At 39.8% G+C, this 27781-nt stretch overlaps 1 protein-coding gene across 5 annotated transcripts in view; it reads left to right on the top strand.

Moving 5' to 3' along the window:
* The window catches only part of LOC122553698 (neuronal PAS domain-containing protein 3), a 1311564-nt gene that overhangs the window by 661661 nt on the left and 622122 nt on the right, over positions 1-27781 (top strand). For all 5 annotated transcript variants that reach the window (XM_043697886.1, XM_043697885.1, XM_043697888.1 and 2 more), the window contains one exon: positions 5491-5573. In XM_043697886.1, coding sequence (XP_043553821.1) covers positions 5491-5573 — 83 coding nt within the window. The remainder of the gene's footprint in view (positions 1-5490; positions 5574-27781) is intronic.

The raw sequence follows: 27781 nt of genomic DNA, 5'->3' as shown, positions 1-27781 counted from the left end.
GCTGTAGGATGTGTATTTGCTGCTGGTGTGTGGACTCTGCCTTGGTATTCAACTGTCTTGTGAGGATTTTGTGAATTCTGTTACTGTATGTGGTTTCTGTAATTAATTGTGTTTGAGAGTAGGCTAGTCAGTATGTGGGGCAACCATGAGCTGGAGGGTTGATGACCGGCCTGGGGGTTGGGAGATGTCTGTTAGTATGCAGGGTGGCTGAGGGCTAGACAGCTGACAGCGTGCCTGTAGGAAAGCTGGTCAAGGGAGCGGCAGTCAGTACACGGGATGGCTGGGGGCTGGAGTGTTGATGACTGGCCTGGAGGAAAGTGGGCCAGGAGGAGCCTATCAGTATGCGGTGTGGGCAGGGCCAGGCAACTGGTAATGTCCTCGCAGGAAAGCCGGTATAGGGCAGGCTGGTCAGTACGCGGGAAGGCTGAGCCAGCCAGCTGGGAGCAGGCATAGGAAGGCCGACCGAGGGAGGACCAGACAGTACGCAGTGAGGCGGACAGCTGATAGCCAGTCCATAGGAACGCTGGCCAGGGGAAAGGGTCAGTCAGTACGCGGTGCAGCCGGATGCTGGAAGGCCAACAGTCTGACTGTAGGAAAGCAGGTTGAGGGTGGTTTGGTTAGTACGCAAGGTGACCAGGAGCCGGTGGCTGATGTCCATCCTGGAGAAAAGTGAGCTGGGGAGAGTCAGTCAGTAAGCAGGGGGCCGGAGGCAGAAGGCCAACAACCAGCCAGTAGGAAAGTGGCCTGGGGTAGTCCGGTGAGTACATGAGGTGACTGGGAGCTGTGTGGTTGATGACCAGCCTGGAGGAAAGCAGGCCTGGGGAGGGTTGGTCAGTACGCAGGGCAGCCAGAGACTGGAAGGTCGACGACTGTCCTGCAGGAAGGCTGGCCAAGGGCGTTCTGATCAGTATGTGGTGTGCACAGGTGTCTATTTTACAACCATATTAGGACTGTGCTCTTTGCACTGTTTTTGATTTGATTACACTGTCTTGCCTGTTACCTTTGTGATAAATGCAAGTAGGATTTGACGTTTGTCCTCGTCTCCCTGAAAACTAGTTGAACGGTGGGGTTTGGGGTTTGGCTTTGATGCTCTTTCATTGTATATAGTGGGTTTTTTTGTGAACTGCTGCTTTCTATTTATGGTTAACTGTATTTTGTATTGTTTAATAAAATTTAAAAAGTGGAAAAAAAGCAGGAGATTGAGAAGGTCTACTCAATGCAGGGACTGGCTTTGAGTTAGCTGGTCAGAGCCCATGCATTGTGCATGTAAATAGTGATTTGGTGACAGATTACCAGCCCTTGTGCAGTTATTTCAGTCAGTTCAAAGCAACAACTCTGTGCTAAACATAATTATGACAATAGACACATCTATTACATAAAACACATTCCTAGTTTATCAGACTTAATCCAGTTTTAAACAAGTTTTTAAAAATAAGTCTGATCCTGCATTGTTGTCAAATTCACCTTGAATAAATTTGCTTTTGCACATTTTTTAGGGTAATAAATTATGAAAGTGGCTGCTTAACCGCTAGGCATGTCAATTTCTTACTCTGAGAAACTTGCTCATTTTGGTTTCAATATTTTAATTATTGTATTGCACCATTCATAGAATCACAGAATTCATACAGCACAAAAGGAGACTATTTGGTCTATTGTCTGCACCAGCTCTCCAAATGAGCAATTTAGTTGGGGCTATTTTGCATATTTTCTCCATAACTAACTGTACGCATTATTTCTTTTTAGACAATTCCCTTTGAGTGCGTCACTTGAGAAGTGGACTGTTATTAGTGCCATTCTCCAATCAGTCATCGCCACATAGAGTCATAGAGATGTACAGTATGGAAACAGACCCTTCGGTCCAACCCGTCCATGCCGACCAGAGATCCCAACCCAATCTTGTCCCATGTTTTATATTTTTAGATAAGTTGTTCCTTCAGAATGGTCAACTTGTGCTGTAACAATTCTGTGATAAGTTAGGTTCATTTTATTTGACAATGTATTTAACCAAAAACCCTTAAAGCACAACTCAATGGTTTTAACTTTATTTTTAATCTGTCTCTGTTTTTGAATGTAAATCTCATTTTATGCCATTCCTGAATGTCGACAGTCTTGATTGACCATACAGCCTCTACAGTCTCCGACCTTAACACAGATTTTCTGAAAATCTAACACCAAGTTGAAAGCAATCCAAATGGTGAACCGGTTAATTGTTTATTGGCGTCAATAGGTGCGAAGCTGGAAAAGCACAGCAGGTCAGACAGTGTCTGAGCAGCAGGAAAGTCAACATTTTGGGCCAAAACCATTTGTCAGGATTACAGAGGAGAAGGAGGGGACTCCAGAAGTAAATGAGGGATGGGGGAGGGCTGTGGGAAGGTTTGGTGGGATGGTGACCGGTTGGTGTAGATAGGGGGTTATTATGATTGGTCAGTTGGATGGATTGAGAGTGTAGGTGAGTAAGAAAAGGTCAAGTCAGGGAGGTGAGGAGAAGGGGGAGGGTTGGACAAGGGATAACACTAGGGGTAGAGGGATTTTGAAGCTGCTGAAATCAGTATTGAGGCCATTGGACTGTAAGCTCCCCAGGCAAAATGTCGGGTGTTGCTCCTCCAGTTTACGACTGGCTTCACTCTGAAAGTGGAGGAGGCCAAGGATGGACATATCACCAGGGGAATGGGAAGGGTAACTAAAATGGATGGCAACCGGAAGATTGGATTGGTTTGGTTGTTGCACGCAGAGCACCGACGCTTTGCAAATCGGTCCCTGAGTCTGCATTTGGTCTCTCCGACGTAGAGAAGACCAAATCGAGAGCAATGGATCAAATAGATAAGGTTAGATGAAGTGGAGGTGAATCTCTGCTGGATCTGGAAGGATTATTTTGGACCTTGGGTGGAGGTGAGAGGAGAACTGTAGGGGCAGGTGTTGCAGCTGCAGAGAAAGGTACAGAGTGTGGTGGAGAACTTGATGAGGGAATCGCAGAATGAATGATCTCTGTGGAACGCGGGCAGGGGTAGGAAAATAAATATCTTTTTGGTGGTGGGGTCTGATTGTGGGTGGCGGAAATGTTGGAAGGTGATGTGTTGGATTCAGAGGTTGTTGGGGTGATATGTGAGGACTAAACGGACTCTATCTTTACTGTTGTTGGGTGGAGAGGAGGTACTTCGAAGGCAGAAGTGCAGGATATGGAGGTGATGTGGTTGATGACATCCTTAATTACCGAGGAGGCCCCTAAAGTAGGAGGATATCAGGGATGTCCTGGAGGGAAACACCTCATCCTGGGAGCAGATGCGGCGGAGGCAGAGGAATTTAGAGAATGGTATTGCATTTTTGCAGGAGGTAAGTGAGAGGAGGTGTAGTCGAGGTAGTTGTGTGAATCAGTGGGTTTGAAATGGATATCAGTGGTGTTGTATGGTGGAATGTATTCCAAAACTGAACTCTGCCCTGATGTGTCAAGTGAGAGTCAACCTTTTCTGTTTGCTCAGCAAAATTACAGTTGTTTATGAGATAGATTGTTGTACGTTCAAGTCCCTTTTCAATGATTTAAGCACAAAAATCCAGGTTGGTGCAGTAGTAAGAAGAATGATGTCCTGTCAGATGTTCTCTTTTTGATGCAAGATTAAACTAAAGTTCTGACTGGTTTAACGTGAATCTCAAAGCTTCCATATCAATTGGAAGAAGAGCATGGGAATATTTTTGAATTTTTGGTCAATATTTATCGCTCGAGTAACAATAGTAAAGACGATTATTTGCACATTGCCACATTGCTCTTTGTGGAAGCTTAAAGTATGTCATCGTTTGGCCCCTGAGGGATGGAGGTCCCACTGTAACTTTGTTGAGTTTGCCCCCAGCAATAGTTAGACATTGGTAAGACCACTTTTGGATATTATGTCCAATTCTGGTCTCCTTCCTATCGGAAAGATGTTGTGAAACTTGAAAGGGTTCAGAAATGATTTACAAGGATGTTGCCAGGGTTGGAGGATTTGGGCTACACGGGGCTGTTTTCCCTGGAGCATTGGAGGCTGAGGGGTGACTTTGTAGAAGTTTATAAAATTGAAGGATGTTGATAAGGTAAATAGACAAGGTCATTTCCTGGGTGGAGGAGTCCAGAACTAGAGGGCTTAGGTTTAGGGTGAGGGAGGAAAGATAATAAAAGGACCTAAGGGACAACGTTTTCATGCAAAGAGTGTTGCGTGTATGGCATGAGCTGCCAGAGGAAGTGGTGGAAGCTAGTACAATTATGAAATTTAAAAGGCTGGGTATATGAATAGGAAGGGTTTAGAGCGGTATGGCCCTAAATTATTTTAGGATAGATATCTTGTCAGCATGGATGAGTTGGATCGAAGAGTCTGTTTCTATACTGTATATCTCTTTGACTCTATTATCATTGCAGGGTAGCCCTTTTTTCAAGTTAGTGGGCTCAAGGCCAATTTTCTCACTTTAGTACTGGGGTGGGGTGTAATCAAGCAATAGATTTCCTTCTGTAAAATTCATTATTCTAAAATTATTTAATCGACTGTGAAATGTTTTGAGATCTCCTGTAATCAGGAAAGGTGTTACATAAACACAAGTTTTTTTAAAAAAAATATTCTTACCGAAGGTTTATTTTTATACAGAAGGTGTTCAGGGCTCTGTAAGAACTGATTTGGCCAGTTACATGAAGAACATTTTTTTTTAAACTTGTGAGGTCTGGGCATCACTGGCAGGGCAAACATTTATTGCCTATCCCTACTTGCTCTTAAGAAGATGGTAGTGAGCTGGATTGCATCAATAATTCTGACCACACACTGGTCATTTCACTCAGACAATGAAGATACTATTATGTATGGAATAGAAAACTTCAGAAAAATTCCTAGATTTAATTAGATGGATACTCTTTTGAACCAAAAGTGAAAGCATATTGTTGTGCATTATATAGCTGTTTTGCTTTGCATTTGGATCATGCTACACCAGGTGCTGGGTACCAGGTAATGAAAGTAGAAAAATACTCCATTCTACAGCACATCCCAGTTTAATGATTACAAAAATATTGTTCTCACTTTGTAACTAACCTCTAAAACAAAAGCGGAACCTCAAATGAGACTCACCTTTTGAATATTTTCTTCTTTCTGAGCACTAGGTCAGAAGATAAATATGGATAAGGAAGTATGTTCAGGCCATTGAGCTAATTTGTGTAGTACAAAAATTGTCCTATATACTGCAATCATTTACTTATTTAACAATTCATAATTTGTTCATGTCCACTGAACTCGTTCAAAGTATTGATCACTGTGTGTTCCAGGGGACCAGGGAACACTCTGTGTTCCAGTGTGTTGCTGTCAACAGCAACAGAGAGCAAGACAATCCCATATATATTCCTGTCAACCTTTTTGTCAAATTTAGTGATATATCTGTGGTGTTCCTCAAAATGAAAATAGAATTATCATCAGCTGTTACCTGGAAATATTAACAGTAGTTTGAATAAGCCTTTGAATAATTACTATTTTTCCTCTTATTTAGCTTTAGGAACACAGCGCAGAAGAAGTCCAAGCTCCGTGGCCATTAATGTGTTCGAACAGAATTTGGGAAGCCATATTCTTCAGGTAAGTGATGCAACAAACTAGGATTACTTACTTTTGTCACGGATAATGGTTCATTTATTCGTCAGTGATTTAATTTTTTTAACATTTGTCATCAAAGATTTAGATGTAATACTTTTAGTTTCCATTGATCTGGCATAGGTTGAATATGAGCTATGTTATTTTGCTGTAGACATTTCACTCTACATAGTTATTGGTTTCTGGGTGGCAGAGCAGCAATTCTTATGGTTAGCTTTGGATACTGTTGAGTTCTCTTACATTTCTATTTCTAAAAATGTCTAAAGTCTGGTTACCATGTATGTTTAAAGAGACATTGGATGAATACATTTTTGCTAATTAGAAAAATGCTCTGATGAAGGTTTTATCTACTGAAAACCAAAAGTACGTACTTCTATCAAGCATATTTAACGTAGTGAAATGCTTAAACAGAGTGGTGTCAATGAAAACCTTGTTGGCAAAACCCTAGAAGGAAATAACAGGAAACTGGCTAAAACCCTGACCTAGGAATGTGGGCTTTTAAAAGAAAACGGGCGATAGACAATTCTAATATATTGGGCTTAAACAGCTGAAAATATTTAAACACCATGCAGGAATCGGGAATGCACAGCAGGCCAGAATTGGAAAAGTGTGGAGATCTATGTACAAGACACGTAAATTAAGAGCTGACGTAGGCCAGTCAACTCCTTGAGCTTGCCTTGTCATTCAGAAGATTGTGGCTGATCTGATTACTTTACATTTTCACCTACCCCTGATAATACTTCACCCCCAAGCTTATCAAGAATGGTCTCTGCCTTAGAGACTATCCATAGTCTCTGCTTCCTCCAACTTTCGTGTTCCAAAGAAGAATGACCCTCCTAGGTAAAAAATAGTTACTCTTATATTGATTTAAATGAAATATCTCATTTTTTAAAATAATGGCACAGGTTCCAGATGTTTTTCACAAGAATAAACATCCTTTCCACACTCACCCTGACAACATCCCTCAGAATCTTCTATTTTTCAATCAAATTGCCTCTTGGTCTTAAACACCAGTGGATCAAAGCCGAGTTTGTCAATGATTTTTTCATTGAACAATCCACCTGAACCAAGTATTAGGCTGGTAAACCTTCTTTGAACTATTTTCCAATGCAGCATTTTTCAAATAAGAGACCAATACTGCCAACAGTGCTCCAGATGTGACCTCATGAATATCTTGCTTGACAGAAGAGTGATAACCTTACTTTGTTTTCAATTCTCCATGCAATAAATGACAGCATTCCTAGCTTTTCTAATTAGTTGTTGTACCTGCATTCTATCCTTTATGCAATTCATGCACTAGAACACATATCCTTCTGCATCCAAAAGCTCCACAAACTTCCACCATTTAGAGAATGTTTGTTTCTTTTTTATTCTTGCCAAAATACACAATTTTTCATTTTCCCATATTGTGCTCCATTTACCAGATCTTTTCCCATTTGTACAATTTATCTATAACCCTTCATTACTTCCTTCTGTCCTTTTCACAATTTACTTTCTTTCCTATCTTGTGTCATGGACAAATTTAGCAGCCATATTTCTGGTCCCTCCATCCAAGTAACTTACATAAATTACATGATGATGTAGTACTGTTGCCATAATTCTATATTTCCCGTTAGTTGCTTCTGAGCAATATGTTACTATGATACCATGACTTTTATTTCTCTGCAACGGCATTTGATAACATTCTGGAAATCCAAGTACTGTACATCCATTGATTGCTCTTCATTCACAACAAATGTTATTTCCTCAAAGAATTCCAAGAAACTGTATTTCCTTTTTCATAAAAGGACTTGAACATTTCTAAGTGCCCTGCTACAGTGTCTATCATAGCTTCTAACATCTTCAGTTTTACAGATGTTGCACTAATTGACCTGTAATCTTTTTGATTTGTCTTCCCCGCTTTTTGAATAACAGATTGCATTCACTGTTTTCCCCTATTAGTGGAACAAGAGAATCTAGGTAATATTATACATTTAAAACCAATATATCAGCTATCTAGTAGGTGTTTCTTTTAAAAACATAGGATGAAGTCCATTGGGACCAAAGAACTGTCAACCAGCGGATCCAACAATTTGCCTAGTATTACTACATGGGTGATTTTAATTTTCTTGAGCTCCCACCTTCAGAATAGTGAAAATGTTGAACACTCTACCGTAGGTAGTTGTTGAAGTGAATTGTGTAGATGCACTTGAGGCCTGGACAAGTTTATAAGGAAGAACGGAATGGAGGTTTGCAATTTCTTGAGAAGAAAAGGCTCAAGTGGAAAGTAAGCAGCAGTATGGATTTGTTGGGCCAAATGGTCTGTTTCTGTGTTGTATATACACTATCAAATAATATCTAACAAATAGAGAAAGTTTCAGCAACAGAAACTTGTGGAGACTTAGTTAAGCAGTGGTATTGGTAACAGTAGTATTGCATGTTTCAATAATATATGGTTAGAAATTCAGTTTGTGGTGGTATGTGTTTCTTGCCTGTTTTCAATCCAAGCATGGTTTGTGCCTCATATAATGCGCAAATTTAAAAATCCCATAGTTAATACCAACACAAGTGAACAGAAGTGAACCCAGTATTCATTTTTATGAATCAGCACTTTCCAACTTCTGCCATTCTGTAAAATATACTCTATTATTTCCACTCCATTGCTGTAGGCCAGATCAGATAACTGTGGCAGATTTCCATTTCTGAAGTGCATGAGAGAACCAGATTGTTTTTTTACAACAATGAATGTTTGTTTCATGTTGCCATACTAAGACTATTTTTCAGTTCTGATAATTTTAATTAATTAATCGATTTTAAATGGAACCAATTGTTATGGTATGATTAAATCTATGTCCAGGGTATTAGCCTGTGTGAAAACAACCAATGCTGGGACCACAGTGGATCAGACAGCATCCATGGAGAGAGCAAGCTAATGTTTCAAGTCTAGATGACTCCAGCATCTGCAGTAATTTGCTCCTACATATTAGCCTGAGTATCTCATATACCATCACAGCCTTCCCTTTTTATTGACTTGCCTGTAAAACATATTGCAATTTTATTTTATGTTCTTTGATAATTTAATTTCTTTGAACATATTCATTTTACTAATTTTTTGACTTTGCTTTTAATTGCTTCATGCATTCTGTTATCATGCACTGCTTCATCATCTATGTACTTAAAAGTTTGGAACGAGGTATATTTTAGTTGTTCCCTTATATCTTCATCCTTCCATGGAGTTTTGCTAGATTTTACTTTGTTCTTTCCTTTTTGTAGAATTTGTCTCCTTGCACTCTGTGGAGCCATTTACTTCTTATCGTTTTTTTCATTTCTGATGTACCTTGTTATTTATCAATATAGTTTTCCATTTTATTTTCCCAAGTTATATTCGCAGCCCTTCAAAATCAGCTTTTTTCCCATCTATTAATGTAATTTTCAGCATAATAATGTCCTTCTCCATAAAGTATATTGTATTGTAGTAACGATACCTTAATGTCCCCTTCTGTTTACTTCTGTTATCTGCTCTAGCTCATTCCCCACTTATATCTTTTGCTGTTGGCATTTTCATTATATTCCTTTAGAAAAGGTTTCTTTACCTCACTCTTCTGTCTGATGAAAATCATTATTGGTATAAAATTAATATTGAAATCCCCACATTCTGTGATTATCATTTTATTCCTTCATTTGTCTACATATTTCTTCACCTCACTTCAGTAGATGCTCTGTACACTACTTATTAGATTTTTTCATTCATTGCATATGGGCATTGGTGGCTGGGCCAGGCTTTATTGCCCATCTCAAGTTGGTAGCGCCACAGTCTAATTACTATTGGAGGACCCACAATGCTGTCAGAAACGGTGTTGCAGAATTTGACCCAGCAATATTGAAGGAAAAGTTATACACTTCTATTTAGATGGTGAGTAGCTTTAAGGGGAACTTGTAGTTGATGGTGATCCCATGTATCTGCTGCCCTTTTCCTTGTAAATGGCAGTGGCTGTTGGTTTAGATGGTGCTGCCTCAGGACACTTGGTGACTTTTTACATTGCACCTTGTAGATGGGACAAATTGCTGTTGCTGAGCATTTCTGGATGAGGAGTTACTATTTGTGGATGTCTTGCCAATTTGCCCTGGATGGTGACAAGCTTCTTTAGTGTTGCTGGAGCTACACTTACCCAGGCAAGTGTGGAATATTGCACCATACTCTTGACTTCTGCTTTTAAATGGTAGAAGCATTTTGGGGCATCAGTAGGGGAATTGGTCGCTGCAAGCTTTCTAGCTTCTGACTTGCTTTCATAACCACAGTATTTATATGGCTCACCTAGTTCAATTTCTGGTCAATGGTAACCAGTGTGACAGTTCTTACTGTATTAACTGTTTAATTTATTGAAGTTCTATTGTCTGTGAATAAAGCTAAGCACTGCAACTATTAACAAACAGGCCAGGTGCTATCTCATGATGGAGAGAGCTTACGATAAATGGATAGAAATAGTTCAATGTAGGATACTGACCAAAGCAATATCTGCAATGATATTGGTACTTAGATGACTGACACCCATATCACCGCAGCAATCTTCCTTTTGCTATGTTTAACTCCAGCTAGTGAAGAGCTTTTCTGCTGATTTTCATTGATTTTACAGGTATCCCCTGCTTTTGAACATTCACTTTACGCAATTTTGCTTTTAAAAAAGACCTACATTAGTACCTGCTTTTGTGAATCCGAAGAGGACTTTTGCTTTTATGAAAAACAACGATGCTTTTTCCCATATAGGTCATGCACCATTGTTTTACACCAGTTTTGGCTTACAAAAGATTCGTGGGAATGTTCTAGCTTCAGATAGTGGGACCTACCTGTACAGTCAGAGAAATGTTGTGTAAAAGAAAATCATTCTCACCTCACCCCTAGAATTTAATTATTTTGTCCACATCTGGACTGAGGCTGTAATAACTTCTAAACTGAAGTGGTCCAGATGAAATTCAAATTGGGCTTCAGTGATCAATTTTTTTTGCTCCATGTGTCCATCATCCCAGTATGAAATGACTATTGGGATCTGTCAGTGGACAGGCTATGGCTTACCAAGATCTATAGGATCAATGAAGTTAAGTTGATCAGGTCGATGTCTCTTTCAGAAGAGATTTTTTAGTCCCCTGCTTGAGGACTGGGTGAAGGAGTAGGATAGTAGGGAATTTAAAATGCAGCAGACTGAAACTTCATTTGTGTTTCATGTCAATGACACCACAAAAGATCAAGGGAGCAATTATAAATAAGCAAGATTTCATTGTTTTAAATCTTACAGAACATTACCATATCCTGGATAGCTCCGTGGTCTTCACTGACAGCATTCCATTTTGCTGGTTGCCATTTTCTAATAACTGTCCATTTATGATCATTAGTAGACATGGGAACTTAAGAGGATGATGTAATCCTGCTCATCCCTTTTGCATTGACAATTGTCCGGAGGCAGATGTAAGTTTTGAGTACTCCAACTCCTATAGGTAATTGGTAGTATACAATTTCTGTTGCAGAAACCTATTCTTATTGGACCTGTCCGTTTTCCACTGCTACCATATCAGGACTGGTGAATTTCCATTTTAGACATACAACTGGCCCTGAAAAAAGTCAAGGCCACAATGTTTAATGCTTCAGATTACAGTCAATAAGCTACAAAAATTCTTATTCAATACCGGCTAATAATTACAGTTTCTAATTGTATCAATACCATTATATGTTCCAACTGGATTTGAAACAAATATTCAGGAAATGCATATATTCCTGAAGAAATAGTTTTGATTTGTTTGTTAATACATGTTTATTAGTAGATGTGAATGGGAAGGGAACTCTGAACTAGTATTATAATGTAATGGCCCCAATTATTGTGGGGTGATGCTCAATTTTTGTTCATACAGGACAAGTCAGATCCCTAATATGAATCTGGCTGGATAGATTGTATTTTTTAAAAATCATTCTGTTACTGAAATGATCTTATATTCAAACACATGCAATATCTTAGTCAATCTTTTAACAATAAAACAAAACAAATGTGTATTAACAACCGAAATTAATCCAAGCAAGAAAACAACTCTGCTCCCGTTAAACATAGATTCAAAGACTTTTTAAGCACACAGTAGACATAACCTAAACATCATTTTGTATCAGAACCAGGACAGCCTAGTACAATATTAAACTATCAGATCATCTACTGGAACTGTGAATAATTCTTTGTTAATTAATCTTATTATTGTCCTGACTTGGATTCCTTCTAATGCTATACTATCACCAATGCATCTTCAATTCCTTTTTTCTACAACTTCAAAATGTCACTACTTTTCCACCAACTGTATATCCCAACACTCTAGTCTGGTATTAGCAGTAACTAGACAAAAGTGAGTACAGCAGATGCTTGAAATGAGAGTCAAGAGTGTGGTGCTGGAAAAGCACAGCAGGTCAAGCAGCATCCAAGGAGCAGGAGAGTCGACGTTTCGGGCATAAGTCCTTCCTGTTGAAGGTTTTATACTCAAAATGTTGACTCTCCTGCTCCTCTGATGTTGTCTGAACCGCTGTGGTTTTCTAGCGCCACACTTTTTGACTTTGATCTCCAGCATCTGCGGTCCTGGCTTTCTCCAATTGCAAATGCACAGACTGTTTACAGCCTAGAATTACAAGAGCCCAAACTTACAGTAAACAATATTAAAATAAACATATATAAATCTCAGCTTCATTACACAAATTAGAGCTCAGACTAAAATAAATTTTCTTAATTGCTCGAGTGAATTATTTACTGTTCTCCTGGCTGAACAATTGTAATGAGTAATTACGTATAGTATAATGTACATAATATAAATTATTGCCCTCTAGATGCTTCAATGTTTTAAATTTGTCCATCATTATCTGCTGTGGTACACCAAGCACAAGCAAATGGAGTATTTTCTTTGCTCTACAGACAGTCAAGCTAATTGAAGAGCTGAATCAATGCAACATCGAGGGCCCAAGGGCCTGTACTGCGCTGTATTCTTCTATGTTCTATGTTCTATGAATCAATGCATCTCCTGCACTTATAACGGTATAGGACAATATTTTGTTGAATCTGTATGCAAGTATATTAGTGAGAGCTATAAATTATTTATATATCCATTATTCAACCTCAAACTTATTTTAATGTTCGCTATGCGTCTTATCAGATATTTAAAATGGCGCAGATCTTATAACTATATTTATTAATATATTGCAAATTACTGAACTTTTTAAAAAATTCACTACTGGGGTATGGACATTGCTGGCTGAGCCAGCATGTATTGTCTGTCCCTAGTTACCCTTGAGAAGATTATGGTGAGCTGCCTTGAACCCCTGCAGACCATGTGCTGTCAGTAGACCCTAAAAGTTGTTCGGGAGGGAAGTCCAGAATCTTGACCCAGCGACATTGAAGAAAAGTGACAGAGTGGTTGGTAGGTATGTGGTAAAGTACCACAAAATTATCTTGGCGTCAGTATCGAATACAAAAATGTTATTTGTGTTTCATTGCAGAAAAAATGCTGTCCATATTTTAATGCTCAATAAATCTTGCCACAAAAAAAATGTTTGTAGAATGGAATAATTGAGTGGTTAGAGGATTGTTGTAAGAGCCTTTCAATCCTTGTATCTGTGCTAGCTCTGCATGTGTTAGCCTTCTCAGGGACAATTAGATACAGGCAATAAATACTGGACTTGAATGCATTGCCTACAACCCATCTATGAATAGATTTTACAAAAGGATCAGTTCATCCCATTCTCCCACATTTGTTTTTAGTCTTGCAAGTTTTTTTTTCTTTTCAGATAATTTGCATTAAGTTTAATGCAGAAAACTGTAAGGTAACACATCTTGGTAGATGAAATATGGAAAGACAATCCAGGCTCAATTTTACAACTTTCAGAGGAATGCAGTAGTAGAGAGACCTTGGGGTTCACGTGCATAATTTTCTGAAGGTTGCTAGGCAAGAAACAGTCGTGAAGAAGGCTTGTAGGATACTCCAGGTTTATAAGTAGAAACCTAGAGTATAAAGCAAGGAAATGTGCTAAACCTCTACAAGTCATTGGTCAGACCACATTTGGAATATTATGTTTAATTTTGGGCAACTTATTTAAGAAAGAAGGTTAAAGCCCTGGAGAGAGTGCAAAGGAGATTTATTAGAATCATACCAAGAATGAAATACAAGGAAAGATGAGAGAAACTGGGCTTATTCTCCATGGAGCACAGAAGATTAAGAGATGACCATATCATGGTGTCCAAAATTAAGAACAATTTTAACAAGGTAAAGAAGGATATTCTGTTTCTACTAGTTGGTATATCAGTAACGAAGGGGGTCACAATTTCAAGATTGTCAGCAAAATTGCTTGGAGTGAGTTGAGGAGAAGCATCTTTACTCAGAGTTTTTAGGATTTGCATTGCCTGGGGAGTGATGGAGATGTAATCCATAGGGGCCTTCAAAGAAAGCTAATATATATTTGAAAATGATTAATTCAGAGTTCTGCGATGTCAGTCTGAGTACCACTTTCTGGAGCTAGTACAGCCTTGATGTGGTGAATGATGTCCTTGTACACAGCAAAATTCTGATTCAAATTAATAATATTTTGAAGCTATGATTGAATTTGCTTCCACAATCTCTGGCATTGCATTCTAGATTCTAATCACTCCAAGTTCATACTTGTTTTTCCACAATTCATCTGAAGCATTTTGCTTAAAATTCCACTCAATCAATTATACATGTCAATTCTTGCTTACATTCTTTCCAACTTTTTATTCTTGTTTTTGGTGGTACATGCAAGATTGTATAAATGCTAACAGCCATTCTTTTCGCCAAGTGGTCATTCTTCCCATTAATCTGGATAGCAAGGAATGGCGAGCTATTGTACCATGGGGATCACCATATTCAAGTTAATTCCCCCTCATCAATTCTGCAAATGCTGATTAGCAGTCTGAGAGAAGTATGAGAAAATGTTTAACTTTCTCTAACTAGATGCTGTGGTTCTGTTCGCCGAGCAGAACCACAGAAGCACCACAGAAGTGCTTCACAGGAGGCTCCCAAGCACTGAGGATGTCACCTAGACAGGGGACGAAACGTTTGCAACAAAACCTTCCAGCTCGGCGAACAGAACCACAGCAACGAGCACCCGAGCTACAAATCTTCTCACAAACTTTCTCTAACTAGAGATGTTGTAAAATTTGGTGCTGTCAGTTGCTAGTTGAAGCAAAATTGCTTGACTTGCTTCGACCAGAGATTGAGTCACAGATTCACAAAATTATTATGGTGCAGAAAGAGGTCATTTAGCCTATCACGTCTATATTGCCTTTTTAAGCTTTTTAACTTCGTACCACTCTCCTGTCTTATCCTTGTAACCCTACACATGGATATCTATTTAAATAGAAACTATTGCCCTCTTGAATGCCTGAATTGAACCAACAACACTTCTAGGCAATGTGTTCATACCCTAACTGTTTGGTGAAAAAAGTATTTCTCACCTTGCATTTTCTTCTTCTGCAAAGCATTTTAAAACTGCAAAGCCTTGGTCTTTATCAATTTATATGTGAGAGCATTTCCTCTCTATCTACTTAGTGTATACCCCTCGTGATTTTGAAAACTTCTGTAGAGTAAAACAATTCCAGCTTCTTCACACTTTCCTCATATCTGAATGTCGCGTTCCTAGAACCATTTTTGAAATTTCTTTGACACTTTCTCCAATACATTCATATTCTTCCCATAATGTAAGGCATAGAATTGCACATGATATGCCTGTAATGGTCCAACCAGTGGCTTATGTAAATTCATCACAATCTCCATACTCTTGTATACTATGCCACTATTTTTAAAGCCGAGGGTATTACATGCTTTTTTGTTGCAAAACTATACTTTATTTATGAAAAATCTTTATTTGCATTCACAGGTACTAAAACAGTTCTGTACAGTCTTTGCATATTAAGAAATACAGACATTGGAATTTGATATTCCCTGCAAAGCCAAAATCAGGATACTATTTACATTGAGGCAACAGTAGGTTCTGATAACTGAACAGACCCTGGTTATACTTTGGCAGAAAGACCTGAAACAGTGGTCTTAACCGATTGCACCCTAGCAGCAACTGCTCCAAGCTTTAGTGTACCTGTAAGCACATCGTCCTGGACCTTGGAATGTGCCAGTCTATAACACTTGATCGGGGTCAACTCTTTATGCTGGAAAACCAACAAGTTTGGGGCAGACCAAAAAGCATCTTTTGAGTTGATGGTCCTCTAGGAACTCTATGTTTGTCTCTGTGTGCATCCTGGGGAATAGCCTATAGAGCACAGACTCCATTAATACAGAGTGACTCGGAATGACTCTCTCTCTCTTTCTCTCTGCTTCCTTTGAAAAGACACATTTCAGAAGGAGATGTGACAATCTCTTTGTCAGTGCAGCCACTCCAGAGGCAGTGTACAGTGGCACACAGAAGCTGGCACAGTGGCACACAGAAGCCGGGTGTGCATGAAGGATCTGACATGTAGTGCCCTTCTCTGCACTGCCAAGATGCTTGTTAAAATGTTCTGATGATGAGGCATTTTGCCAATTAATTTTGACAATCTCCTGAGTGAACCATGCAACGGGATCCACCCTTTCCTTTTCCCGCAAGGTCTCAAGGACACTACATGCTGACCACTTCCTGATGGACTTGTGGTCAAAAGTCTTTCTCTTTGCAAATTTTTCGACAAACGACAGGAGATTTGGAATGCTCCAACTGCTTAATACATAGTATACTTGATGTTGTATGTCAAAGGTCTGTGCACAGCTTGATGCAACCACACACAAAGGTGGCCATCATATTGAGGGCAGTATTGGGTCTGCCTTTCCCTTGTTTATCCAGAGCGTTATACATTGTGTCCCTGTGGATACTGTCCATCTTTAACCTCTAGATGAAGTGGAAGATGGCTCAATGACTGAAAAGGTGCAAGTTCAGGGAGCAAGCCAGACCTGTGCCACATGCAGCAGCATCAACATATCTGACACCTGACAACCAGGTTTTTACCCACAACGCTCATGAGTCTGCACACTGACAGCAGATCCAAGCAGAAAATGGCGATGTACTCCATGTACTGGAAGTCTTTGACCTGCAGGCCTTCACTACCTAGACTAGTCATCCCTGTCAAGCTTTCATCCTTGTTGGATTCAGCAAAAGGTTTTATACAATACAGCAGAAAGTGGGCAGCCTTGCCTGACACCAGATATGGATGCTTTATTAACAGCTCTCTATCTGCTCTGTCACTTTCAGTGGCTTATGCACACAAGCACTGAAGGCTGTCTGCCCCTGCACACCTTTTAAAACATCCTGTCTTTCCATTTCCTTTGTACCAAAGTGCATCACCTCTTAAATGATGATAAAGGATATTCATTCATTCATTCACTTCATTTGCCATCTATCTGCCCAGTCCATGAACATGTCAGTGTCCTTTGAAGTTCTAAGAGACTGTGCCTTCGTACACTGATAAGTACACTGACAGCCCATCCAAACAATGAAGCTATTCATTACGGCCTTTTTAAAACAATATTTAATGTAAGATAGTGTTTAGAAGAGCAAACAATTTATTTCAGTATTCTTTGAAAGATTATCCTTAAAGGGTTACCACTGGAGGATTTAACTTCAACTGTTTTACTTGCCCAACAGTGTCTAGGAATGTGCAGGCTAGGTGGATTGGCTATGGTAAATGCAGGGTTATGGGGATATGGTCAGGGGCAACATCTGGATGGGATGATCCTCAGAAGGTTGGTGTAGACTCAATAGGTCAAATGGCCTCTTTCCACACTGTAGGGATTCTCTGATTCCATGTTCACTTGCACTTTTAAAATGTCTGCTATACTATGACTTGTGCTGTTGTATCTGGTAAAATCGCATTTATGATGGATGAACAACCTTAACAAACATGCCAAAGAAGGAACAAGATGCAATTAACAAGCATGGTTTATCTCTCTCAAACAACTGACTTCCTGACTATAGATATTCTCTGATGTCAGTGATACTCGAACCTTGATATTAAGGACTAGAGCCAAAACAATGTACTTTAACATGAATGACACTGATGCTGAAGAAATGTACTAGTGCCTGGCCTGAACAAATTATTGCACATGTCCATCCACCTTGTGAGTGACTGTATGGAAATAAGGATTATTCTATGCATCCTTGCAGAGATAGGTTTGTTCTATTTATAAACTATACAAAACAGTGCGTTGCCATTCAACGCAGGGAGTTATGCAATGGAAATTTCAAATATTGTCTTCCTCATAGCTCATTGGTCTGCTGAGGAAAAACTATATGATATTTTGTCTCTTGCAGGGTCAGTGCTACCTTATTGGATTCTCAGGCATTTCAAGGCAACGTAGTTGTCTACATGCAGTCTGAATAATTGAAGAGCAACTGATGATTGAACTTTCAAAAGGAGATAGACTTCCCTTTTGGGATAGACTTCACTGCGCAGCACTCAGTTATGATATGCTGACTGATGTTTTCAGAGCTTCCTACATAAATTTCGTGCCATTTGATGTTAATACATTGTCTCACTGATTGCTACTTTTTACCTAATGATCAGTAGGAAATGTACTGTGCAGATACTTGAAGTCGGTTCACTCAAAGATACCAAATTTACCATCAAATGTATAATAAGAGTTTATTCGGCCTCAGAAAATGTCAAGGAGTGCAAAAATACCAAAGTCCACATTCCTTTATACTAAGCAGGGTTGGTGCCAATTAATAAATGATTAACCAAAGTCCAAACCTAGCACATTCATTCTGAAGTTTGTTTCAGTTAGCTCAATGATGCAAAGCTCTGTCATGCTGTTTTGGATGGCTTTCCTGGAAGTCTTCACCCTCATCTTCTACTTCATTATTATATAGTTATTTTGTCTGCGGCCAGGACATTCTTTTTTTTTCTCTCAGCTTCACTTATGAAGGACACACTTTCTGGGTTACACTTCAAGGCTCCATTACTGTGGTCCAGGGGTCAAAACCTCAATTTTAACTGGGTGTATGGTCTGTTCCACTGTGTCCCTGATGGAAGCATGAGTTGTACTTCTTACGTCAATCTGAGTATTTCATAATGGTATCATGGGCCATGTTTGGAAGGGGCACCCTTGTCTTACAGCAGCCATCCCCTTATACCCAAGGACCTTGAAAAGAGGCAGGAACCCATGAGTTACCAAGTTTTTCAGATTCGCAGGACTGCATAGATATCCAAAATTTGGCAATGATGGTCACATATAATTTGAGCATTAATGGATTGGAAGTACTTTCTGTTAATAAACTGCAAATTGGAGATGGGACATTCTCCAAGCAATGAGAGTACAGTTGATAGTGTTTTGTACCTGAGAAGCTAGTGAACGAACTGCTCAACTTCTCTTGCCATGGGAGAAGGATATCGACAGCTGTGATCTGGAGGAAATGGCATCCAAGATGCATTAATAGGTTAAAGATTGAGAGAGAGAGTCATAGAATCATGCTGTACAAAAGAGGCCCTTAGGCCCATAGAGTCTAAACCAGCAAAAGTACTCTAAATCTACATTAGTCCCACTTACTAGCATTTGGCATAAGGCTTAAATGTCTTGAAATTTAAATTGCTCATTTAAGTACTGTTGAAGGTTGTGAAGTTTCTTGCCTCAACTACCCTCCCAGGCAGTGCCTTTCAGATTTCCACCACTTTCTGGGTGAAAATTCCTTTTCCACAAATGTCTCTAAATATCCTGCCTTTCATGAGTAAATTATACCTGTTTGCTATTGACCCTTGAACTAAAGGTAACAGCTGCATCCTATCCACCTTGTCCAGGCCTCTCAATATCTTACACACTTCAATCAGGTCTCCTCTAAGCCTCCTCTGCTCTAAAGAAAACCTGATTCTATCAAGATTCACTTCTTAGCTAAAATGCTCCAACCCAGACAATATCCTGGTGAATATTCTCTGCACCTCCTTCAGTGCAACTTCTTCCTTCTGATAGCATGGTGACCAGAACTGCACACAGTACTCCAACTGTGACCCAACCAACAGCTCCAACATAATCTCCCTGCCCTTATAATGCCTTTCGACTGAGAAAGGTAAATATCCCGTATGCCTTCTCAACTATCCTATTAACTTGTCCTTCTGCCTTCAGGGATCTGTTTCTCTGAGCTTCCTAGTGAGCTGTCATTCATTGAGTACTCCCTTGTCTTTTTACTTCCAAACTCTTCAGACTCACACTCTTTTCACACTCTTCAGAGTTAAATTCTATCTGCCATTGACGTGCCCATCTCACCGACCCATCTATATTCTCCTGTAACCTAAGACCTTCTTCCTCATTATTAACCATGCGGCAAATCTTCATAAACTTACTTATTGCCCCCTTATTCTAATCTATATCATTTACGTATCATGAATAATAAAGGATCCAGTTCTGATCCCTGTGGTACACAACAGGGCACCATCTTCCAATCATACATACATTTCCTTCTGGAACTATCATCTGTCTCTTAAACCAATTTTGGATCCAACTTGCCACAATGCTCTGAATTCCATGTGCTTTTACTTTCTTTATCAGTCTCTCATGAGACACCTTTTCAAATCCATATAAACTACATCAACTGCAATATGCTCATCTACACTCCTGATTATGTCTCAAAACACTCTGTCACATTTGTTTGAAATGACCTCCCCCTGCCAAAGCCATGCTGACTATATCTGTCTTCAACTGTTCCCCAATCCTCTGGCACCTCCCCTGTGCTCAAAAAGGAATTAAAAATTTGGAGTAGTACCTTTGTAATTTCCTCCACTGTCTCCACAGCTGCCGGAGGCGCAATTCATCCGGACCTAGGGGAAATCTGTTGACTTTTAAGCTGGCCAAAACCTCCAATACCTCACTGGCTATGTTAATCAACTCAAGAACCTCACAATCCTATTTCTCGAATTCTGTACCTACATCCTCTTTCTCCTGAGTGAAGACAGAAGTAAAGTACAGGGTACTCCCTTAACACTCTACGGAAGTCCCTGGTTTCTCATACAGCCCCTTCGGTCACTAATGGTCCCTATTCTTTCTGAAGAAGGGTCACTGGACTCAAAACATACCTTTCCCTTTCTCTTTCCATTGATTCTGCCAGACCTGAGTTTCTCCAGTAATTTCTGTCTTTGGTTTAGATTTCTAGCATCCACTATTCTTTGTTTTATATTGCCCTCTCTCTCCTTGGTTATCTTTTTTCCCCTTTAATAAACTTACAGAATGTTTTGTGATTTTTTTTCCCTAATCTTACCTGCCATCTTTTTTTCCCCCTTTGATGTCCTATTTGCTTTTTTTTAATTCTGCCCTGCACTTTCATACCTCATTAGTGCCTCTGTTGATTTGCTCCCTTTGTACCTGTTAAAAGCCTCTCCATTTTTATCCAGACCTGAATATTTCTAGACATTCAGGATTCTCTGGCCTTGTTGCTCCTACATTTCAACCTAAAGGGAATATGTTGAGCCAGTATTCTCCCCAATTCTTTTTTGAATGCCCTGCACTGTTGTGCTGTAGATTAACCACACATAACTGTTCTCAGTATGTTTTGGTCAGATCCTACCTTGCTTTATAAAATCTGTCTTCACCAAATCCAAAAGACCTTTTTTGCAGATCATCTTGATCCTTTTCCATAACAAACTTAAATTGTAGTATGTTGTGGTCGTTATCACTGAAATTCACCCCCACTGCCACCTCACACTTGTCTGACTTCATTCCCAAGAATTAGGTCAAATGCTGCACTATCCCTTATTGGATTCTCTGTTTTAATATAAAAAGCCCTTAAGAATTAATTTCAAGAAATATGGTCCCTTTAAACTTTAAATGTTTTGACTACCCCAATTCATGGACAGGAATTTGAAATCCCCTAATATAATTAACTCATTATTATTGTTACACACCTCAGGTGAATTGTCCATATATAGAGAGTCATAGAGAATAGCTGTACAGGATGGAAACAGAGCCTTCAGTCCAATTTATCCATGCCAACCAGATATCCTAAATTAATCTAGTCCTATTTGCCAGCATTTAGCCCATATGCCCCTCAACACTTTCTATTATGCTCACCCATCCAGATGCTTTTTAAATCTTGTAATTGTACCAGCCTCCACCACTTCATCTGGCAGCTATTCCACACATGCACCACCCTCTGTGTGAAAAGGTTGCCCCTTAGGTCTGTTTTAAATCTTTCCTCTCTCACCTTAAACCTATGCCCTCTAGTTTTGGACTCCCCCACCCTGGGGAAAATACCTCATCAGTTCACTCTGTTATGGGCCAGGCCAGACCCTTCAAAAGATTTCTAGAAGGTAGCCCAGACCCTAAATTTGCTAGTTGTTTTAAGCAGGTGTAAAGTGGGATATTCCAGGAGAGAATCAACTGGTCAAACTACATAGTTTTAATCAAAGCAGAATTTAATTACACAAGATTGCTAAATGTAACACAAGCAGTAGAAAACAGAATACCAAATAACAACCTCTTCGAAAACCCAACAGATCATCCCAGCTTAATGATGCTGTTCCAAGTACTTGCAACAATCCCCATAGATATCCCTTGGCACAAAAGATAAAATCAAACACAAGTTCTTACATGATAGAAGTCAGAGAGTACCAGCCTGGACCTGCTTCTGTGAGTCAAGCAGCTTTTTCCACACTACTGCTAAAAACCAAACCAAGCCAGAGAAGAGCTGAGCTGGGAGAGCTGGCGACACTCTTTCATTGTACATGTGTTTTTTTAAACACTTGAAAGCCTCTGCCTGAGGCAGTATCTGTGAGCTGTTATCAAATTGGCCCTAAGATCCAATACCACAAACCTTTCAGAGTCCGTGTCATTTATGAGCTATCTGGAAGAAAAAGCCAGGGACTGCATAACCTTCTTAAAGGAGCAACTTTGTCACAATCCTATCCACACCCTTCATGATTTTATAAGCCTCTATAAGGTCACCCTCGGTCTCCGAAGCTCCAGGGAAAACAGCCCCAGCCTATTCAGCCTCACCCTATGGCTCAAACTCTCCAACCCTTGTAACATCCTTGTGGGTGTGTTCTGAACCCTTTCAAGTTTCACAACATCCTTCCCATAGTGTATATCTGCTCTTTTATTGCCTGTTGACTATTTGGGGGCCTATAGCACTTTTTTACTTCTCAACTCACAAAGTGTCCCAAGGTATCATCCCTCCTTACTACAGTAACTGACTCCCTAATTAGTAATGTGGCACCACCTCTTCTTTTATACTTACCCCTGTCCGGCCTGAAGATCTTATACTCAAAATGTTGAGTTGACAATCCTGCCCTCCTTCAACCACATCTCAGTGATGGTAACAATATTACAGTTCCATGTGTCAGTCCATGCATTTAACTCATCAACTTTACCTATAATACTCCGAGCATTTAAAAACACCCATCCATCCTCACATTTCTCCTTTGAAGCATAACATTGCTGAACTGCTTCTGCCTTGCTTTCTGTACTAAAGTAGACCACACAGGTCCTCAGTTTCTTGTTAAAATGATCAATTGGTATAAAATTTCAGGGCAGCTGTCATGCAGACATCCCATCCTTCTGACTGCAGGTCCTACTCCAGTGGTGACATAGTTCAGGGTAGATGTGTCAGGATGTCATTAATTAGCACCTGCACTGTCTAATAAACAGCTTAAAAAAATTATAGTGGGGCCTCAGATGTAGGGTCTCTACATACACCTCCACTTCCTTGGTGGTTCTTGCATTTTTCCATCTGGAGGCAGCAACTACTGAAGGTTACTGGGTTTGCTGATGAAGTCATAATTGCTGTTTCCTTCAAAGTTATTTTCTGAGTTGTACCAAGATTATGATTATTGGAGGCATGGCACTCTCCATGTAAAACCTATGAGCAGATAATCTGCAGAGTATCAGGAAAAGAACACCGTTTTATTGAAAGAACTCATTAGCCCTCATATTCATCGCATCTGTCCTCATGCTATGCTTTATACATTGTGACATGGAGGCTTTGTAAGGAGATCAATATCATGCCACGATAAAGAGAAAATCTGTGTCATTTTATCCAATCACATGTTGCACAACCAAAGGTTTTGTGCCACGTTGAGAATATAATTGCGCCAGTAATCCACCATGATAGCCTCCTGCAATGAAAAACCTCCCTTCCATATCATAGACCATGCCCTCACTTACTTATGATGTGGAGATGCTGGTGTTGGACTGGGGTGGACAAAGTCAGAAGTCACATGTCAGGTCAGGTCATAGTCCAACAGGTTTATTTGAAATCACATGCTTTCAGAACACTGCTCTTTTATCGGATGAAGACTGTCATGTGACATCAGACTTCGCTTACTTATGGTTCAGAGTGCGAATGTAGTAGATGCAAAGGGTTGTCATGAAGTGCTGGCTATAGAGTGCGTTTGTGAAATGGGAATTTCAAGTTTTGCTTTTACGTGCCTGGCTCCCTCGGAGCCAGCTCTCAGAGTGAACAGGATGTTTGACACTCCTGTTTATTTATCTTTTTTTTCCCCATTTACATGCCTGGCTCTCATTTCAATGGCTTAGCTAACATGACAATAAGGCAAATGATGTGCACAATGTAATGGTTATGATTTCTTGAGGCCATAATTATTTAGAGTCATAGAGATGTACAGCATGGAAACAGACCCTTCGGTCCAACCTGTCCATGCCAACCAGATATCCCAACCCAAACTAGTCCCACCTGACAGCACCCGGCCCATATCCCTCCAAACCCTGCCTATTCATATGCTCATCCAAATGCCTCTTAAATGTTGCAATTGTACCAGCCTCCACCACTTCCTCTGGCAGCTCATTCCATACACGTACCACCCTCTGCGTGAAAAAGTTGCCTCTTATATCTCTTCTTTATCTTTCTCCTCTCACCCTAAACCTATGCCCTCCCCAACCCCAGGGAAAATACTTTGTCTATTTATCCTATCCATGTTCCTCATAACTTTGTAAACCTCTATAACATCACCCCTCAGCTTCCGACGTTCCAGGGAAAATTTGTTTATTTCAATGCACTCTTGGACAATGAATATGCTAATGAAGTGCAGATTGAAGTCAGATGGGTGGTGTTACTTTGGAGGTATGTTTTTAGGAGAGCCTTTAGGAGAGTGTCCATTTCTCTGGCCCCCAAAAAACAAACAGCAACTTATTCGACCTAATCAGCATGTGATGCTTGCTGTTTTATGTAGCTATTGTGCAGCAGTTGCGCATTGCTCCAGCTTTGTTTCAGTGTCCTTGCAAATAAGATATACCTGTAATGTACAAATCTCTCCCTTCCTTCATATTCCCTTGTCTGTTGCTGTCTCTGTGATAGCTATGGTCATTCAGCATTCCCCATTTCCATTATGTCCCTTTATACAAATATTAATATTAATCCTTTGGTGAACAAAGGATCAAAGAGTTTGATAGCCATAGAGCATGCAGGGACATTGTTCTGAAGAACTATTGCATGATGATGTGAAAAGCATTTGGCAAGCTGTAGCCTCCAGATACCCATTCTTTTCTCTGTGAAGGAGAAGAGAATTGCCAGTGACATATCAATAAGATGAATTTGGGTTTTAACAAGATGCAGACGCATGGAAATAAGGTGAGATTGTGAAGTTGCCATTTAAGGCTTGATGAATTTGAGAAACATTTTCTCAATATCAAGAACCTGGTGTTCTTTGTTCTTTATTGCCATTTCAGGAATAACAAAATTATACTCATGAATTTTGAAGCCATTATGAACCCACCACCTACTCCACCCTACCTCCACCAAACCCTAGCACAAAACTGACCTACAATGCACAACCAAAAGCATTAAATGGACATGTGGCATTGTAACACAATATTAAACAAGTGTAACAGCCCTTCAGTGGAGGACTCGTGATTCAGAGATTCAGGTAGGGACTCAGGTTTGAATCACACCATTGTATTTGGTGGAATTTAAATTACCAATCTGGAATTAAAAGTTTAATAACTTTGTTGGAAAAACTTAACTGGTTTTGTTCCTGATCTCATTATAACCTTTGTCCATACATGGACATAAGAGCTGGAGTACAGTCCTGAGGTAAGAAATGACTGCCTTGATATAAAGGTCACATTTGACCAAGTGTGGCATTAAGGATCCCTGGCAAAAAAATTCGAATCAAAGGGAATCAGGAGAAAGTTCACCACTGATTTGAGCCCGACCTGGCACAAAGGAAAATGCCTATGACTATTTGAATTTGGTCATCCAAGCTCTAGGACACCTCTATCCTGAGGAACTCTTGTAATGTTCTTGTCCCAACTATCTTCAGCTCCTCTCCAGTATAAGATTGGAAGTGATGATGTTCTCTTATGAGTATACCATTTTCAGCTCCATCATGGCTCCTCAGATCTGGAAGCAGTCCATGTCCAAATGCAACAAAATGTGGACAATATCCAGGCTTGGATTGAAAAGTAGCAAGTAACATTTGCAACACATAGGTACCAGGAAATAGCCATCCCAAAAAAACATTCCTTGACATTCAGTGGCATTACTATCACTGAATCTCCTTCTATTAATTACCCTGGGAGTTACCATTGACCAGAAATTGAACGGTGCAAGCCACATAAATACAGTGATTCCAAGTGCAGGCCAGAGACAAGGAATCCTGCAGGTAATAAAGCACCTCCTGTCTCCGAAGGCCTGTCTACAGTCTACAATGCACAAGTTAAGAATGTGATAAAATACTGTCCACTGGATTAGTGCAGCTCCAACAACCCTGATTCAGTCCAGGCCAAAATAGCCTGCTTGATTGGCACCACCACCGGATATTTCCCTCCTCACCCCTATGTCGCTCTGCAGAGACCATTCTCTTCATGGCTCCCTTGTTAGTTCCCTGCTCCCCACCAACCCTCCCTCCACCTTCCCTTGCCACTGCAGAGTGTAAAACCTGCATCCACACCTCTCCCCTCACCTCCATCTAAGGGCCCAAAGGATCCTTCCGCATCTGACAGAAGTTTTCCTGCACCTCCACACATCATCTACTGTATCCATTGCTCTGGATGTGGTTTCCTCTACACTGGGGAGACAGGATGCCAACTTGCTGAACATTTCAAAGAATATCTCTGGGGCACAAGTACTAAACAACCCCAATTACTGAATGATCCTTATATTCTATAGCTTATTCAAAGAATGGAATCTTGTACAGTACTGCATTCCAAAAATGTCACATTCCAGTTCTTCTGTTAATTACAGTTTTGAGACAGTAAATGGATTTCATAGCAGATGGTTATGGTTGACAGCAGATCAAATTCTAGACATGCTGTGGAGAATCATAATTAACTTTAGAATAATCTTGAAGACCGCTGAGACATTGCCTTTGAAAAAAGGACTTATTCTCAACAAATAATCCCCATTAATCTTCATTTTAATTGATTGCAAACGTTTTGGTTATGACTTTTAAAAGCACTAGGTCTGATGTGAATAATGTAGCTGAAGTGAGACAACAATGGATGCAAAACAATCATTACTTTATTTTTTGAGATCACAGGTTAATCTCAGAATGGCTTTTAAGTACTTATTTCATTTGTTACGATAGTGGTAAATATGGATTATTGGATATTAACTGCCATCATGTGATTTTTTTAAAATCACTGACACCTTCTGTGGACTAAAATGTTCTGTAAGGAGGAGGAAATAAAAAGGTGAAATTACTGCACTGGTTATCAGACCACAGATTGAGGCAAACTTTGTGAAATCCATGTGGAATAAACAAAGCTGTCTGTATTGAAATTCACACAACACCAGGTTATAGTCTAACAGATTTATTTGGAAGCACTAGCTCTCGGACCACTGCTCCTTCAGCAGGTAGGTTTGGAAGAGGATCATAAGACACAGAACTTATAGTAAAAGATTAGAGGGTCATGCAACTGAAATAATATATTGAACAAACCTGCTGTTAAGTCTTTCATCTTTTAGAATGGGTTGCAGGTTTTGGTTCATTCATACGTAAATCCCAGAACTTCTTTTAAGTCACATTCGCGATATAACTTAAGGTTTTATTTTAAAAAGTGACATCTCAGCTCAGACAATGCATTAGAGGTGTGAGGTTAGAGTCTGTCTATATCCCAGTCTTGGGTCAGACTGGTTCTAGTTCCAAAGTAACAATTTATAAAATATTACATGGATTGACTGCCTGTAGATTGAGCGCTTTTTGAGCAAAATAGGATTTATCTGCAAATATCATTCAGCAAATGCAAATTCACTCCATAGA

This window comes from Chiloscyllium plagiosum, chromosome 10 (assembly GCF_004010195.1).
Source record: "Chiloscyllium plagiosum isolate BGI_BamShark_2017 chromosome 10, ASM401019v2, whole genome shotgun sequence".
Taxonomy (NCBI): Eukaryota; Metazoa; Chordata; class Chondrichthyes; order Orectolobiformes; family Hemiscylliidae; genus Chiloscyllium; species Chiloscyllium plagiosum.
Note: the sequence above shows the minus strand (reverse complement) of the source record. Positions and strands in the feature narration are given on the sequence as shown.